This window comes from Psittacula echo (genome assembly GCF_963264785.1).
Source record: "Psittacula echo genome assembly, chromosome: 2".
Classification (NCBI taxonomy): domain Eukaryota; kingdom Metazoa; phylum Chordata; class Aves; order Psittaciformes; family Psittacidae; genus Psittacula; species Psittacula echo.
This window is the reverse complement of record NC_137737.1, coordinates 138,845,699-138,863,515: the sequence shown is the minus strand read 5'-3', so window position 1 is coordinate 138,863,515 and position 17,817 is coordinate 138,845,699. Positions and strand designations below refer to the sequence as shown.

General features: G+C 38.0%; 1 protein-coding gene across 1 annotated transcript in view; it reads left to right on the top strand.

The window, feature by feature from the left end:
• Positions 1-17,817, top strand: part of RGS22 (regulator of G protein signaling 22) — a gene marked incomplete at its 3' end in the record, with an annotated part of 73,547 nt that overhangs the window by 31,100 nt on the left and 24,630 nt on the right. The window contains exons 15-20 of the mRNA XM_080609724.1: positions 5,387-5,581; positions 9,818-9,910; positions 10,421-10,587; positions 13,480-13,642; positions 14,255-14,413; positions 16,206-16,265. Of these exons, the coding sequence (XP_080465850.1) occupies positions 5,387-5,581; positions 9,818-9,910; positions 10,421-10,587; positions 13,480-13,642; positions 14,255-14,413; positions 16,206-16,265 (837 nt within the window). The remainder of the gene's footprint in view (positions 1-5,386; positions 5,582-9,817; positions 9,911-10,420; positions 10,588-13,479; positions 13,643-14,254; positions 14,414-16,205; positions 16,266-17,817) is intronic.

Genomic DNA, 17,817 nt, shown 5'->3' with positions numbered 1-17,817 from the left:
CCATGGTAGTTTTCAATTTGGTTTCATTTCACACCAGCTCATATTCTTTCTGCAGTGGCTGCATGGCTCAGGTCCTTTTTACTTATTTCCAGTGCTGGCCTGGTGGTGACAGCAGAACATCATACAATCAGTGTTACCAGGCAATTACAGAGAGCTCCATACACATGGCCATTAAAGTAAATACATCAAAACGAAATATGTGAAACTGTTCCATTAGCATAACTAACAGCTGAAATGTAACATAACAAATCAACACATGTGCTGTAACATTTGGTATCATTCTCTAGCTTGCCTTTTAAGGCTGCACAAATATAATTCTTGTTTTCATTGGAACACGGTAAAGAGTCAAGCTGCAACCAATCTACAGGGTCTGCTTATCGAAGAGATGCCTTCCCAAATTCTGTGTTCACCTTTGGAGCAATAAGATAGTCATTCCAAATATTCCTAAGAGAATGTGGGTCAGATTCACGCAACACATCGTCATGTATATTTTACTATTTATTACAGAAAGACACATCCGAAGTATTTTGTATGTGTTCTGCCTGCTTCCTGTTAGAAACAAGAGCAAACCTGGATTGCTGTGTATCTGTTAGTCATTGTTTCATTTGTTAGGCATTTTTATGATAGAGCAAGCAAATGCATTCCAAGGCATATATTCATTCATCTAGGAACAGCAACTACAGTGAGAATGAAATCTGATGGATAAAAATAACAGTGAGTTATATATATGGTTATTCACTATAAACATACACACAAGTGTAAAATAAATTGAGAAAGAAAAGCAATAAAGAAAAACATATTGTAGTTTTGGATAAAAAATAGTTATTTATAGTTAGAAAATTTAATGCAGTTATACGAAGCACAATATTTGAACACTAGAATCAATTTAGATAAAGGGAATTATTATTATTGTGAACTTTTAGGGTCAGATATAAGATTTATGTTAGTGGAATGTGATGACAGGGTTAAGGCAGTTTAACCTTTCCATTTTAGACCAGCCAGTGCATTGTATTCTTCCATCATATGATTCTGTGGAGCAGCAGCACAAGCCCATTGTTTAGATCAGATCAATATTCATTCCTTGGGCAGCAATACAAGGCACTTGGATTTCAGTATTTTTCATGTTTCTTGCTTCATTCTAGTCATTCTGCAGTTGCTTACCAAAGTCTTCTCATGTGGGGCTGAATTCACACCAAAACCCAAGGCCTAAACAAGTCCTGATTTGGAAAGTCATAAATGAGGCTAAAGACTTAATCTGAATTTCTTAAGCGTTCTGTATCTTCAGATTTGTGCCATTATAAGATGCAAACTCTGATCGAATTTCCAGATAGGTTTTGGGGTTTAATCCATCACTTATCCTAATGCAATTACAGGAAAATGTATAGCTGGCAGGTAGGAAAATTCTTTGTGTGTTACAAAAGGAACAAAACACTGAATAAATAAAGTATGATGTGCACTTGATGTCACATGCATAAGATTTTTGTATGAATTTGATAACCTTTAAGTTCATTTAATGTCATTTTTTCCCATTGATGCTTTAGGAGATTAGCCAATGAAATAGTTTCACTAATTCATTGAGATTCAGAAACCCACAATACTTCCATGACATGGAAGTCAAAAAAGGTTATGAATATTCTTTTTTAAAGGATAAAATTTATTTTCTCACTATATCTTGCTAAGTTCATTTGCCAGTGTTGAAGTCTGTGAACACAGCCACTTTTCCTCTATTTTGGCATGTCTAGAACTTTTCTCAGTTAGTTTATCTGCAGTCCTTGCATTCAAATCTAGATCTACAAATGCACCTGAATCCTCAGCAAGGGACACAGGGATGGATGCTCCTTCTCTTTTCTCCCGTCTGCATTCACTTTGTCACCTTGTGAAGTTATCTTTCTACTTGGTGGGCCAAATCCCATAACAATGGATTCTTACCAGAATTCAAGAAAAAGATGGCATTATTCCAAATCCTCAGACACTGTAAATCTGCACCCTTCAAAAGTGAAGAGGCCATCCTGATGACAGCACTGAGGGTTTGGTCCTTTACGTTTGGAAAAGTGGACTCCTGTAGCTAGCCTAACCACCTCTATATTTCTGCTTCACATGTATTAGCCCTAACTGTTCACACGTAATAGCCCTAACTATTGTTTCTGGGAAAAACATGTCTGTATTTACCATGCTCCAGTTTTGCGTGTGAAATTATACAGGATGGGGGGTTTGGGGTGGGGAAGAAGAAGTTCTGCAGGTAGAGCAGCCTGCAAAGGCAGACCTTAAAATGGCAATATATTGTGACAGTGTTTATGTGAATGGATTGTCAACAGTTTTTGACCAGAGCTTCCTTAGTCTGGGCAATTTCTGACTCTGTAGGCTGAAAGTTTTTGTCAGCTCTAAAGAAAAGTAGCAAATATACTCAAGTTAACTCATTTCATATGAAATCACAGAGGGGAAAAAAGAGTTTCATCCAAGAAACTTGTGCAATGTTTGTTTTGATTTTATTCTTAAAACGATGCTAAAAATGATCAGCCACTTAAGGAACCAGGTTAAAATATTAACGACCTGTTTTGGACCCTTTCACCAATTTACAGATCTCTTGTGCGGTTTTATGACTTGTAATAGGTGCAGCAATGTAGCCCTAATGACGAATAAAATAGTTAACCCCTCTATTTTTGAAGATACTATGTCTTGGTATCATTGGACTAGTCCCTTCTAATTTGGCTATTTTATATGTTAAATGTTTTGGATCAGAAGACGATATGATGTAAATGAAACTTTTCTAGTGTTAGTGTTTTTCAACATAACTTCCAACTTTTTGATATCACTAATTGTATCTAATTAATGCTGTCTCTGTTAAATTTAAATTTATTTGGGGATTTGCTGAGAAGGGCATAATTTAGGATAAATGTGATATTATTCTCAACTTGCTATGACTCTTCTTGTGGATTTCCTCATTCTTTGACCTTACCCTTACACCTTGGGGTCTTTATTGCACTGATAACATGGATAGAATCATAGAATAGAATCATAGAATAGTTAGGGTTGGAAAGGACATTAAGATAATCAAGTTCCAACACCCCTGCCATGGGCAGGGACACCCCACACTAAACCATGTCACCCAAGGCTCTGTCCAACCTGGCATTGAACACCGCCAGGGATGGAGCATTCACAACATCCCTGGGCAACCCATTCCAATGCCTCACCACCCTCACAGTAAAGAATTTCTTCCTTATATCTAATCTAAACTTCCCCTGTTTAAGTTTGAACCCATTATCCCTTGTCCTGTCACTACAGTCCCTGATGAAGAGTCCCTCCCCAGCATCCTTGTAGGCCCCCTTCAGATACTGGAAAGCTGCTATGAGGTCTCCACGCAGCCTTCTCTTCTCCAGGCTGAACAGCCCCAACTTTCTCAGCCTGTCTTCCTACGGGAGGTGCTCCACTCCCCTGATCATCCTCGTGGCCCTCCTCTGGACTTGTTCCAACAGTTCCATGTCCTTTTTATGTTGAGGACACCAGAACTGCACACAATACTCCAAGTGAGGTCTCACAAGAGCAGAGTAGAGGGGCAGGATCACCTCCTTTGACCTGCTGGTCACGCTCCTCTTGATGCAGCCCAGGATACAGTTGGCTTTCTGGGCTGCGAGCGCACACTGAAGCCGGCTCATGTTCATTTTCTCATCGACCAACACCCCCAAGTCCTTCTCTGCAGGGCTGCTCTGAATCTCTTCTCTGCCCAACCTGTAGCTGTGCTACAAGTATTGCTTCGACCCAGGTGTAGGACCTTGCACTTGCCATGGTTAAACTTCATAAGGTTGGCATCAGCCCACCTCACAAGCGTGTCACAAACCATCTTTGTTTTCAGTGATCAGATCTATGTAGAAAGGGGATGGAATCCTGCATAAAGAGTAAATATGGTAATCATAACAACTTCTAACTGGAGAATGGATGTCAGCCATCATAGCCCTGTATTCCTCAGTGACCTGGTATCAGGAGAGTCTAAAGTGTGTGTTTCAAATTGTTAAGGTCCAGAATAATAGGAATGTAGTCTGGTAGTTTTAAAGAAAGAGTCTAATAGGTCAGAATTTCATTTTAAACAATCCGAAACATAATTATTCAATGTAATCAAACATTCTCCCACTATGCTTGAAATTTAAACACAACAGTTTTATTACTGCTGAACACAGAGTAAATATATTATTTTCTTCTTCTCTACCGCTTTGTACATCTGCTAGTTACAGCTAGATTTTAGCAACATAAGGAAAATGAGAATTATCAGAAACCTGCATTCTTCACTGTCAAAACTGTGTGATAATAAATAGTGAAGGTGGGCTCCTCAAGTCCATCCTAGAGAGAAATTTAATTATGCTACTAATCTGATCCCTTGAGCATACATTTGAAAATACAAAGAAGACAAAACATTTATAAGTACATAGTAGATGTACTATGGCAGCATCTTTTTTTCACTCGCTTTCCTAGCTGCAGTCAGAATCATGATGTATTAGAAAGCTATTCCAGAATATCTTCTTCCAAGATATTCCTAGCAGAAAGTGTTTTTTCACTGAATTTTCAATGTTCTTTTTCATGGCAATTTGTGAAACATTTAAAACCCAAGAATTTGACTTAGGGGACTATTTGGCCGAAAACAAAAAAAAAAAAGAAAGAAAAAAATTACCCTATGCTTCAAGAATGAGCTGATAGAGAGAAAGAAACACTCTCCAGGTTCAGCTTTCTTCTGTTTGTACATGGCAAACTCTGTGTGCTCCACAAAAAAAGCATATTGTAATCCCTGCTTTGCTAAGTATTTAGACCTCAGTTGTGCAGTGCTATCTCCTCTTATGGATCCCATACCATGAGTGTCACTCATGTCAAAGAACTGTGCGTGAGAATCTCCACACAGAATTAAAACACTTTTTCACTAATTTTAACCTTAGATTTACAAATTCCCATCTATTCTGAAGAAGACACCTTCATAAGTTGGCCTAGCACATATTCTGCAAAACAGCAATGCAACTTCATGAAGAATGCAGTTGCTGTAACGATTGTGGTTCCTGAATCTCACAAGAATCAGTCAAATAGTTCCAAACAAAAATTACATTAAGTGTTAATTTGTGATCTAACCATTTTAAGTAAAAATGGCAGGGAAGTCAGTTATGGCAATAACTGAATTTCAAGCAAAATTATAATATTGGTGAAAACAAGGCAGGTTTCTGAAAGGCTAGTATCTATCTAAATAGGTTAGTATAGGTTAGATAGGTTAGTATCTATCTAAACTAGATAAATGTTTAGAATATACAGCAAGGCAGTATGGGACAAATATGCATTAATTCTCTCCTCTAATGAACTGTGACCATTGGAATAGATTATGTCTTAGAGTAAGCTTTCTTCTGTTTTATTGTAGTTCCTGTATGCAACTTACATTGCCCCATCTGCCAGTATGGACATTGGACTTCATCAGAGGAAGAGAAACATGATTTATCAGAAAATTGACCCAGCTTTTGAGGATCTTTTTGACGCAGCAGAAGAATATATCCTCACTGTTTTGATAGAACCGTGGATGAAGATGATGGAAGAAGACAAATATACTTACGGAAAGGTAACTCATCTGGATGACACAGTGAAAAATTCTTATGATGGTGGAAGAAAACCACAAGAGCCTTCATATGCAATCCTGTTACATTTCTAGTCAGAAAGGGAGAAGTATTATGTGGTGTTTTGCTCATCCACTCCTTTCTACACTGATGAGTGGAGCAGGCTGAGCTTCCTGTGGAGAGCAAACTTCTCATCCGAGAGGAAGGTGCAAGCCTCATGGACCCCTTGGTCTGTGAATTAGGGAGGAATGTATCTTACTATAGAAAAATTTCTCTTTGTACTCAGGAAGTGTCATGTTTCTGCAATCTTACCACTGATCAAATAAAAATAAGCTGTGTTTCTAGAGCGTTAGTACCGTGATGTTAGGTCCATATTAATTCTATCAACTATTTCCTTGTGTTCAGAATTAAAGTGCAGCTACTGCTTAGCATAAGAGGAAATGTGATATGGTGATCCAGCTGTATTTGCCCTGAACACTTTTTAGATAGGTGCCCTGCTGTGTACGGTCTAATTGTGCCCCGCAGGCTTCCTGAAGCAGGTGGCCCAGTGGTCTACTCCGTTCTAATTCCAGAAAGCCTCTGAAGGCTTGAATTGAGCAGGCTCATGCAGGTGAGAGGAAATGGCTGCAATCTTGACTGTGCTTTTGACAAATCAGAAATGGCGGAGGCAGTGGTGGATGCTGTGACTCTCTGCAGTTTATAAACTTTCCTACAAGTTACCAGCTGCAGGTCAAACTTCTAATTCCAAGTCTTTAAGATCTCTCTCTTAGGTACAGAAGGAGAAACTTACAGTGAGAAATCAGGAGTTGGAGGGCAGGAAGTTAGTTCTTGTTCCCGTTTTTCTCCACTATGACCTTAGCATCTCCATTTTTACAGTAAATATCATTACTTACAGCTGATGCTTCTATCAGCATGTAATGAGAATGTGCATGCATGCATTGACCCTACAAAAGATTCTGAAATCCTTTTGTGGCAGTTTCGTAATACAGTGTATTTTTGTAACTATGTTGTGCATGCATGTATGAATAACCATGAGAACAGATATCCAAAATAAAACTTGACACTGATATTTTAAACCTATTAAATGGTGGCCAATATTAAACATTTAAGAATATAGTATAAGAACAGAAACCAAAAAATGGCAGTATTGCCAGCTTCAGCACTTTGCAACTGAGGAGATTAATGAAGCAGTGGTCTTATCCACATTTTTGTGTCTAATAGTCTGATGGGTAGGCTGTTTTTTTTCCCCCCATGGGTTTATGTAAATGTGTCTTGAGTCATTTTCTATCTTCAGCCTCAGTGCAGTAATGGGTTCTGTGGTTTAATCATACAATAGGAGAAAAAAATGTGTATCTTGGTTTTCTTGCAAACCTCTCCCTGATAATTTCACCTGGTGCCCTAGTTTTGTATTTTATGAAGAACAGTGAACAGTTGTTATCTTGTATACTTAATGTTGTTATGCTTTTATATGTTTTTGTTTTATCCCACTTCAGTTACATCTCTTTGAAACTCAAGAACCCTAGACTGTTTGACCTCTCCTCTCACAGAGGGCATTCCATACCTTTGTTACACTTATCACCCCGATTTGTTAATTCATATATTTGTGATGAGATGCAAGCAGTACTCAAGATCTGAACGCACTAAGGATTATTCAGTGGCAGAATCATGTTTTCTGTTTTAATCTTTGCTCCTTTCCTAATTGTTCCTTGACTCTGCCTTTTGACTCCTGGTGAACTTTGAGTGGATGTGCAACATGTAAGCTAACAGCCATCTGCAATGATTCCAACATCTCTTAACAGAGTAAGAACAACTAATCGAAAGCCCAATTTGGAGCTTATTAGAATGACTTAATGTTTGTTGTCCTTGAATTCAGCTGCCTTTTTATCATGCAGACATTGAAGTGTCCCAAAATCCTGCAGCTCTTCAAAGTCAATATAATTTTTTTGCCCTGTGGAATCATTTTGCAGACTTTGCTGTCTCCTCACTCACTTCCTTTTCCAGATAATTTCTGAATGTTTAAAGAAAACGACCTCAGAGCAGATCCCTGTGAGAATAGAATAGGAACCCCACCCCACAATGAAAGTTATTTATTTCTTTGTTTTGTACTTTCTACCTTATAATTAATCCACAAAGGGGCTTTCCCTCTCATCCTGTGATAACTTAATCTCCTTCAGAAATGTCAAAAATTCGAACTTTGAAAAAATATTATCAAAATGAAATACACTAATCCAAATACATCTGCAAAATATTCTCTTCACTTTTCAGCATCTTTTCTCAGCTTTCAGGTAAATTATATTTCTAAGCTATTTCAGCTATAATTGTTGATGAACTGCAGAAAACCATGTAATTGATCTATGATTTTATTAATATGAAGTTTTTGGTTACTTTCTATCAGACTAGTTTTAGTGTTTTGTAAATGTATATTTTCCATGTGTATTATCAAAACTAGTAGTCTAGTAGTTGATGCCAGTCCTCACTGAGTCAGGTCATGGACTCAGCCAATTATACATCATTTTTGTACAAAAAGGATTCTGCTTTTGAGCACTCTCCAAATACAGTGTTTTCACTGCTTCTAGCAACTGAAGAATTCCTCCAAAGTAAGAATTGAAAATATAAACTTTTGCTTTAATGTGTTTGTCAGTTTATACCTCCTTGAGTTAACTTAGGGATAGTGTATTGCCCTTTCAGTTTAGATGATGCTTTGCTTTGCAAGTGTAGTTACATGCAGACTTCTCAGTGCCCTAATAACACAAACATCTTAATCAGAGCGTGAAAAAACAAAACTAAATACTTTTGAGTGCACACTACATGTGTTTGTGAAGAGTTATACTACACAGATACAGCACGACCTGTTCTAGGATGTACTAGTCTCTTTGTACTAAGCACAGGCTGGTGCTTAGGCACACATTCCTTCTCAGCACAAAGACAAGGTCTGCTTTATATTTTGTTCAGTCCCTGGCTCTACTCTTCCCCTTTGTTATACCATACAGCAGGATGTATTTGGCCCATAATGAAACAAGATATTTTAACAAGAATTAAGTGAGTCCAAAATTGTTTATTTGGGGCATAGTCAGTATGTATCTATATTTTTATCTTTAAATGAACATGAAAGCAGGAGAGTTCCTTTTTTTTATTGCTGACTCTCACCCTGCCTCTATCTGCTTTCTGTTTAAATTATATAAAAAATGTTCTGGATTATTTTCCTATTTAAACTATGTTTTCTTTTAAAGGAAAGAATACCCAAAAGCACTTTATAACAGTGGAATAGAATTATTTCAAGCCTGAAGGCATTCAGATAACACAGTGATTAGTGGGTGTTCACATGTAGACAAAAGCATAATGAATATTAATTTAAAATCGGCCTTCTCTCTCTTGCACATAAATGCATGTATAATAAGACCATAGCTTTCTAATCTTTGTAGTGGGTGTGCTAATCAGTGTAACACATTGGCTTAATTTTGCTAAATATCCTAAAACCTAAATAACCTAAAACTATTTGAATGGTTTAGTCAGCCGAGAGGCTCATCAAACTATTCCTTATGCAGTTACTGATTGTTTTCATGTAACATGGTAGAACTGCTCTAGTTATACACATGAAGCTTCTAATTAAATTAAAGAACATCAGTACTTCATGAGTTCTAACCATGGGCGACTTACTATTTTAAAGCATTACCTGGTATAAAACTAAGAAGGTGCCAAGAAAGTCTGAAAGCTTTCACCTTTGTAATTTAGATATTTTAGCATTCTTATTTTAAATTTCCATTTCCGGAAATCTGTGCCACTCTATATTTTTGAAATTTCCCATTGAGAGTCACAGTTTTAAAAACTGTTTCTCTGATTCTCAGTGACAGTTTGACACATAATTTGCTGATATAAGCAATCAGGTGTATTTAATACAATATACACAATAGAGTATATACACAATATACACAAATGTATGCACAATATAATTTAGCAATTTTTTTAATACAAAGCTATTTTTTAAAAGATACAATTATTTCATGGTGTTCTGTGGAAATCCACATGTTATCTTACACAGATGTGAAGATTTTGTTCTACTAGAGCTTTTAATAGAATTGTTTCTCATAAAGATGTAATGTCTAGTATCTTCTAAACATCAGCCTCATTACTGCTAAATGTATCCTTTTCTATCCCCTGTCACTGGCAAGGTGCCCGTTCAGTTCTCTCCACCTTTCTATAATGTGTACTGTAGGGATGACATAAGATATTATTTTTATTAGGTGGAGTTGATGGAGGAAACTCGACAGCTGGACTCCGTGTACTTTAGAAAGCTCCAGGCTTTGCATCAAGAGAGTGGTTCCAAGAAGGATGAGGTAAGACAAGTACCTACTAACAAAAACAAACTCATTTTTCTATCAGAAAGGGTTGAGTATCAGCAATGAAAGACTGATTACATGCCAGTTTGGAGAAGCTAGTAGTCTGACTTCTACCGTTAATTCTAGGGAATGATTGACAGCTATTGTGTTAATTACAAAAATAGGTCTTCTGTCGGTAACGTCAGCATCAGACCACTGTAAGATTGGAGGCAATAATAGAGTTTCCACTAAAGTCTGTTGAATGTAGTTTGGGCCCTTAACCTTGAGTAAATACCTACATTTCAAGTAAATTGCAGGTATATATTCGTTCATTTGATTATGGAACCTGGTATGTTTAAAGCAAACATAAAACTAAAACTGATTAAGAGCTGGAGCTTTAATTTATTTTCTCAGCAATCAAAAGCTGTTCTACAGAGACAGAAGTTATCTAATGCAGGGATTATCAGACTGAGCAAAACATAGAGATGAAAAAAGCAGTTATGCAAGTGAAAGAATTTCTTCCCTCAGAGTACTGTTGCTGACACTGGTCTGCCATCTTGCCCTGATGCTCTCAAAGAAGACGAGCACTTGCGTCAAGTTCCCACAGAATTGACAGGTCCTAATCTATCTGACCTCATCCATGACAAAGAGAAGTTAGAACACTTCTGGGCTTTTCTTAATGAGCATTCTGCTGGGTATGTTTCTTTGTTATTATTATTTTTCCATTTCTAAGGTCAGAAGAAATCTTTGCTGGGGATCTTGGCTATCTAAATGTTCACAGATTTTAGTCTTTTTAAAAAATGTGTTTGTATATTTATGAAATACACATACACATTGTTCAGACAACTGAATTGCCTTAACATTTTTGGGTAAAAATTCTCCCTACATAACATGTTTGTATTACAGTTCTGCTTTCAGTTTCTGCTTTGATTAGTGGCAAAGCTCTGAGTGGAGCAATTAGCCTTCAGTGAATAAAAATTTCTCTTTTTTAGTACAGATTCAATTTAGTACATTTTAAAAATTAAAGCTGGGTATTATAAAAATGTACAAATAGAAGACAGACACATCATTCTCACAGTGTGAGAACAACTGCAGTTTTGTGTTTGCACTAATCTAAACAGAATTAAGGACCAGCTTGTAGCAGATACAGTTTATGCAGCATTTTTGAAAAAGTGAGCCTATTTGTGACTTTGACACTCCCCCTCCACCCCCCACCCCAAGCCCCAGCTAATCTCTATCCTGTTTTAGGAAAAGGCAAATATACCTTTTAAGTAACTGCTAGCAAGTTCTGAAACTGTCACTTCCTCCCTTTAACCTGGGTTCCCATAAGCTGATATTTTGCATATTGCCTCTTGTTTCTAGTCAAGCACTGCTATCATTTTAGACTGGATATTGGTCAGCTCTTCCGTTAGTGTCCAGAGACAGACATCTAGCACAACTCCTTTGGCCAAAACTCAGTGTCGTCACTTCTGCAGTTCCCTATATTCAAGTGACTTCTGAGTTAGTTATCTAGACCAGTGGTCTCCAAACATTTTTGATTGTGCATCCTATCAGTAAAAAATTTTTGAGCATGCACCCTCAATATATGTATATTTATTTTTTTATAAATTATATGCATGTGCTACTGAAGTTCTATTATTTTCTTACTGTTCTCCAATGAACCATCTCTTTGCACACCCTGCTTTGGAGATCACTGGTCTAGAGTTTGCCTCTAACTGGGTAAATGGCAGAAATCACCAGATAACCGGTCACTGGCTAAGATCAGGTCTTGCACAGGTACACTGAATTACCCTTGGGACTTCCTGCCTCCCTGTTAATCACAGACAAGTCCCATTTTACATGACAGACCAAGCAGAGAAATATTTAATTTATGGAGAAATTTTCTTTTGTAAAAATTCATAATGAATTAAAAATTTGAAAAAGTCTCACAAAACAGTGTTTCAGAGCTGAGTCCAGACCTAGTAACTCTGAAGTCCAACTGGCATGCTACAGTTAAGATACTTAATGGTACTATAAACTTGAAGTGATCCTAGAATTAATGCAGTCTAGAAAATTTCAGCAAAAATCAACAAATATGTCATTTGCTTCTTAATCAAAACTTAATAGTTTTTTTATTGCCTAATTACAAATGATCCAAGTTTCAGGAAGGACAGGCTGAGTGCCTCAGCACAAATTCTTGTTTGAAACTATCGGAGTTCCATCAATTAACATTTTGTTAAATATATAGATCATATTCACACAATTGCAAAACAGTTACTTTACCCATTACTTTGGTTTAGTGATTTACCACTTATTAGTCTTGCCAGACTAACTGACTGTTCACATGTTCCTGATCTGTTGAAAGGAAAAAGTAGAGTATGGTAGGACAAGCCACCACTGTAAACAGTTTAACCTAACACACTTTCCAATTAGATATTTTGCTTTTTAAATAAGATGGACATATTTCATTGTCATTGGCAGATGCCAAGGAGTAACTCCATAAACCACAGTGACTTGGATCGCTTGCATTTGGGTGAACTTACGTTGTGATGAACTAGCAAATGAAAGAATTTCAGTCTCAATAGAACTTAGGTCTCAAAATACTTTTGAAAGTGGACATCTGTTCTTGAATCAGTTAGATGCTTTTGAAAATTTTATTTATAGATCAATGCTTTGAAAAACCCAGTTATTAACTGAATGGAAAAGTGAAACAGATTTGTCTTAATTTAATGTTTCATATTTCCTGCTGCAAATATAGTGTGTATCCTCATTAAAGTGCTCACAAAACTTCAGCTAATAAGATACTATCAGAAAACAGACTATAAATTAAACTGAAACTGTAGGTATGTCAGTTATTCTGTCCTCTGGTTTAAAGAACAAAACCAATATATGTTCCATTAAAACAAATTAATAGTGTACACACAATCAATTATGAACAATATATAGATTTAAGAATTGCATATGGTGATTAATTATCATTTACTATGAATATTGAAATAAGTAGTAGAACCAGTGATTTATGGACAGGCAGCCTACACAAAGCCATAGAAACAAAACCTATCGTAAATTGCTTTTGTCTGATTGACTTCAGACTGACTTAAGCTCTAGCACTTCACACAGGGTAGGAACGGGGTGATTTCTGGGGTTGATGTTTCCAGAGGTCATCCCTGCTCCTTTCTCAGGCAATATGACAAGGAGGCAGAACAGGAGGTGTCAACTCATCTCTTGGTGGCTCACAGCCTCAGTACTGTTTCAAATTCCCATCTGTTTCATTTTTCAGTTTCTCTGTGAGCTCTGCACTATGACTCTGGTTCACAGTCCCTGCTGGAATTAGCAGCAACACACTATGGAGGTTACTTCTTTCAGGGTATCCCACAAGGCACCCTAAAAGAGATCCCAAAGATGCATTTGATCTGCCTGTTGAACAAGTGCCATGGTCTCACCAGATGGTAGTAGCAAATTAAAAATGACATAAAATTTCAGTCCAACCTGACCTGGTATTTAGGACTTGAACATTTTGGTGGCTTGTGGTTAAACTAATAACTCTCCAGAATGCTGATGAAATTAACTCAATATTGAAAAGACATTCTGTTTAAATTTGTTTGTAGCATGGATCTCATGTGCTGGCTAGATATTGAACAGTTCAGAGAGATGCTCCACAAGGATAAAGAAAGTAGAGAGGAAAAATCTAAAGACATTAAAAACAAGTACTTCAACAAACAATACTTCTTTGGACCCAACAGTCCAGCTACCAGAGAACAACAAGAACAGGTACCAGTTACAAAACTGTTCATAGAGAAAAATCACACTGAATTTGACTGAGATAAAAGTCCATAAGCAGCTTTGCGACAGATTTTCCCCTGGCTATCTCCTAAAATTTTACCTACATTTTTGGCCAGAAATCTGGTCCTGGTTGTGGCAGTCCCCTCCTTCCTGTTCAGGCTCTTCCTCCCACTCTCCTTACAGAACATCTCTCTTAAACCCTGATCTGAGGCTACAGCCAGCGCATGCACAACAAAGCTCAGAAAAAGTGCAAAAATGGCTGTTAGGTAGAGTGACTTGTTCCAGGTTCCTATTTTAGTACATCAGTAAAGCCACAGACAGCAAGTCTGAGCTGCGGTACTCTGATATGTCTTGATACTGAGGAAATTTACTTGGTGAAGCTGGGGTAGTATTTGCCAGAGTCTGTATTCTATTATAGGTAGGGACAAATGTAATCTGTTCCCTTTTATGAAAAGTACATGTGAGCCTTGGGTAAGCATGCATTAAATGCTTTGCTTACAGTTAAGCTCATGCTTTGCTAAATCAAAGATGTAGAAAGATTAAGGATTTTTGGTATACACAGAAGTTTATGTCATGTGTTATTGTATTTGGATTGCTCAGATAATTCATTCAGGTGGAGGATGGGGACAAATCCTTCAGGATCAACTTTCGGCAACAGTTCTGCTAGAAATTCAGCAATGCATCCAGAAAAGATTAGAAGAACAATGGCTGCCATTGTTCCTGGCAGATGAACACCATCGGGTGGAGGGACAAGCAAAGGTAATTTTTTAAGAACAGCAACAGATCCAGACATTGCTTGTTGTTTGGCTCATAATTCACTATTGGGATAAAACAGTTCAGAGGAAAAGCAGCTCACATCTCACATTCAGTTAATGTTTAAAGAAACACTGTAGCATGTACAGGTTGAAGCACTTAGCCTGGTAACTGTGAAGGCAGTTCCTCCAAAGGCGTAGTCTAGCTGACAGTATTATTGTTCTATCCTAAATGTGAAGAGCCTGGTGTTAGTTCTGCTGCCAGCCAGGCTGCCAGGAGAGTAATCTAATCTTTGCCATAGTGCTTCATTGTCTATATGACATTTTGCCCTAGCCATACCCTTGCATACAGAAGAAATGCTGCTTTGGATAAAGGGTTTGCCCAAGGGGACAAGAACACAAGCAAATGAGTGGGCTTTCCATGCTGTATTCTCTCTCTCCCTCTCTCTTTTATGCTGCCTGTATTCTTCCATCTGGAGCTGTGGTGTAGAAATTACTCCAGGGCTTGTGAAATCTGCTGAGCGAGGACGTTAACTGCTACAAGCCTTGTTCCAATTGGTTACTTCAGAAAGTTGCCAGAAAACTGGGAATGAGGAGCCTTTCACTCCTGCTGGCTCATTAGAAGGACTGTGGAGCGGGCAGAGCTAACATCTGCCTTTTATGAGTGTGCCTATATGGCTGGGAGCTACGTAGAGAGATCATCCTGATGGTGACAGATGCAAAATGACTTGGCTTTTTGCACTTCCACAACAGCTCTGAAATGCAAATGTTACATCAGAAGGAAACTTGACAGTTCCACCAAGCAGACACATATGCCACACTGCAAGTAAACTTGTTTTCTATCCTCTTTTTAATATCAATAAGGTTATCAAAAGTGTTGTTGGAAGTGCATATGAACTGTATCCTTTTCATTGATTCAGAGCACTAAGCAATCTGAGAAGTATAGGTTCTGATAAGACAAATAGTGATTTTAATAAAGAATATGTTAATTCGAGCAAAATTTCCTAACCCTCTGCCCTTTTCAGCTCACCTCTGCTTCGTTTCCAAGCCCTGGCACAAGACCATGCACTAAGGCTAAGCTGCTTCCAGGTCTGGAAGCTAGCTCATGCATCTTCTTGCACCTGCTGCACTGTGCTGCAGGGAGAATAGCCCACACAGTTCGGAAGATGTTGTATTCAACAGTTTATAGGAAATACATACTTCTAATGAGCTTTTAGTCTTTCTACTCCACTGATGTCTGACTTCTCTTTTCTCTTTCTTATTGCAAATTCAGAGGATGAAAAGGTCCTTTGAAGAAAGTATTTTAGAAGAAATGAAACCAGATGACATTCTCCAATTGGCTTCATATTTCACAGTGACCAGACACTGTGGGCATGCTATGTAGTTGTTATTCAGAAAATCTGCCCTTGATTTGAGGTGTATTTTTCCTACAAAGAAGCTGTGGAGTCAAGTCTGTTTCTGGTGCAGCTGTCCAAAGGAACCAAACCAATTTCATACCAAAAAAAGAAAAAGTCCCAAATTTCTTCCTAACATAATTGATCCCTCAGAGAATTATGGATAAGGTAAACCAGTGGAAGAGTGCAGTCTGACTGCTATTTCCTGTTGTCTTCTTTAACTCCCCTGTCTTGATGAGCATGTGCTCATTTATAGCTGAACAAGGGATGGCGTTCAGTGTGGGTCCACAACAAGATTCAGATATAAGCATCCATATGAAGATGTATCAACTATAATAGTTACTGGGCTGAACATGAAACAACAGGAGTTAGAAAAAACAATTATAATCTTCTGTTCAATCGTAGATAAGGGACATAACTGAAGATCTTTCACAACAAAAACAGAAGACAACTAGGCTGTGGAAGGTAAGTGAAGTTTCCTGTCTCTTGTGTCTGCAGTTTCACTGTCTTTTTCATTTGGACCTTGCACATCCTTCACAATTTCCCTGCTGACAGTGTGTGGCCCAAATGTAATGCTGTTGAAAGCAGGCATGATTGTATTGGCTGCAGTGGACTGATTACTCACATCACTGGTGAATTTAGCTCCCTGCTGGGTGTTCATGGTAAATTTCTCTCCCTTCCTGGCTCGGGAGGTCATACTTGAAAAAAACATGTCTCTTGTCCTGGGCTTTGGAGCACTAACCCTCCTCAAACTGATATTGTACCTTTAATTCACATTTATCTCTATTTTGCATGCAATGGCCTTATTGGGACAAGCTGTTCATTCCAGCATCTGGTAGTTTATTTATTATTGCGACTGGATTACGTGCAGACACAAAAGGGAATGTGAAGTATGCAGTGGAGTGAGCAGGTTTAATCATATCTCACAGTATCTGTTTCATTCAGAACTGTATTTTAATCTTAAGGTACTGAGATAATACCAATTTTAAATATCTTAAACCTTTGTAATAATACATTTCATCAGATGTTTGCCAGTTTTTCCTCTTGAAGAGCAGTGAACTCTTTGTGATTGCCAACACACAAGTTGTGTACATTTATTCAGTTGAACTTTTATTGTCTGTTGAAATCAAACTGGAGACCCGGTCATCAATTATTCATGCAAACCATCAGCTCAAAAAGGATCCAAAGTGCATGTGGGTTCTGTTAGCTAAGTTTTCCCTTTGTCTGTTTGTCAGGACAATAGTTATTTTCCCTGTTCTGCTTCAAGGTTGACTCATAAAATAAGCAGTGTTCATATATTTGTATAGGGATGGGAGCAACATTTTGCTCTTTCCTTCATGCACATGCCCCAGAAATACGTTTTCCAAAAAGTTGCCTAAATCCTGGTCACAGGGGGCAGAACATGACTGGAGAATTGGAAGAGGGATGAGAAGATCCCACCTTACTGTCTCATTTGAGCTGACTTTATTTGAACCAAAGGACCTTTTGGACAGCCACCACTCACCCTCCCGCTAGGGTAGGCTCCCACCCCTGGCAGCCTGTGTGGCAGGACACAAAGTATAACCTCTGTTTTTGAGAGAAGTTGCAGAAAGACCTTCAGGTTAGATTTCCAGGGCTGTCTGCAAGAACTAGAAATGCCTTTGTCCTATGCTGATCATTGAACAGCACTTCATCCCTCCCGGACTTCAAGAATTTTATACCACTGTTAAAAGATAGTTATCATCCATCCATCTGATAACAAAAGTGGGTTGTTTGGCTTGCTTCTCAGTGACAACACAAGAACTGTTTGTTCAGGAAGGCAGGCCAGCCTGAACTCATTTCAAACAAACTGTCTCTGAATATCTTTCCTTCTCCACCCTTTCCTGGCTGCCTACCACTCTGTGCTTTGCAGCATGTCTTGATGGCTTTGAAATATCTCGATGGCTTTAAATTTTCTTTTACTATTGGTAGCTTTATTCCACAGAGAGCAAACTCTCCAGCTTCTGTTGGTGATCATGGCAACACATTTCAAAGCTCA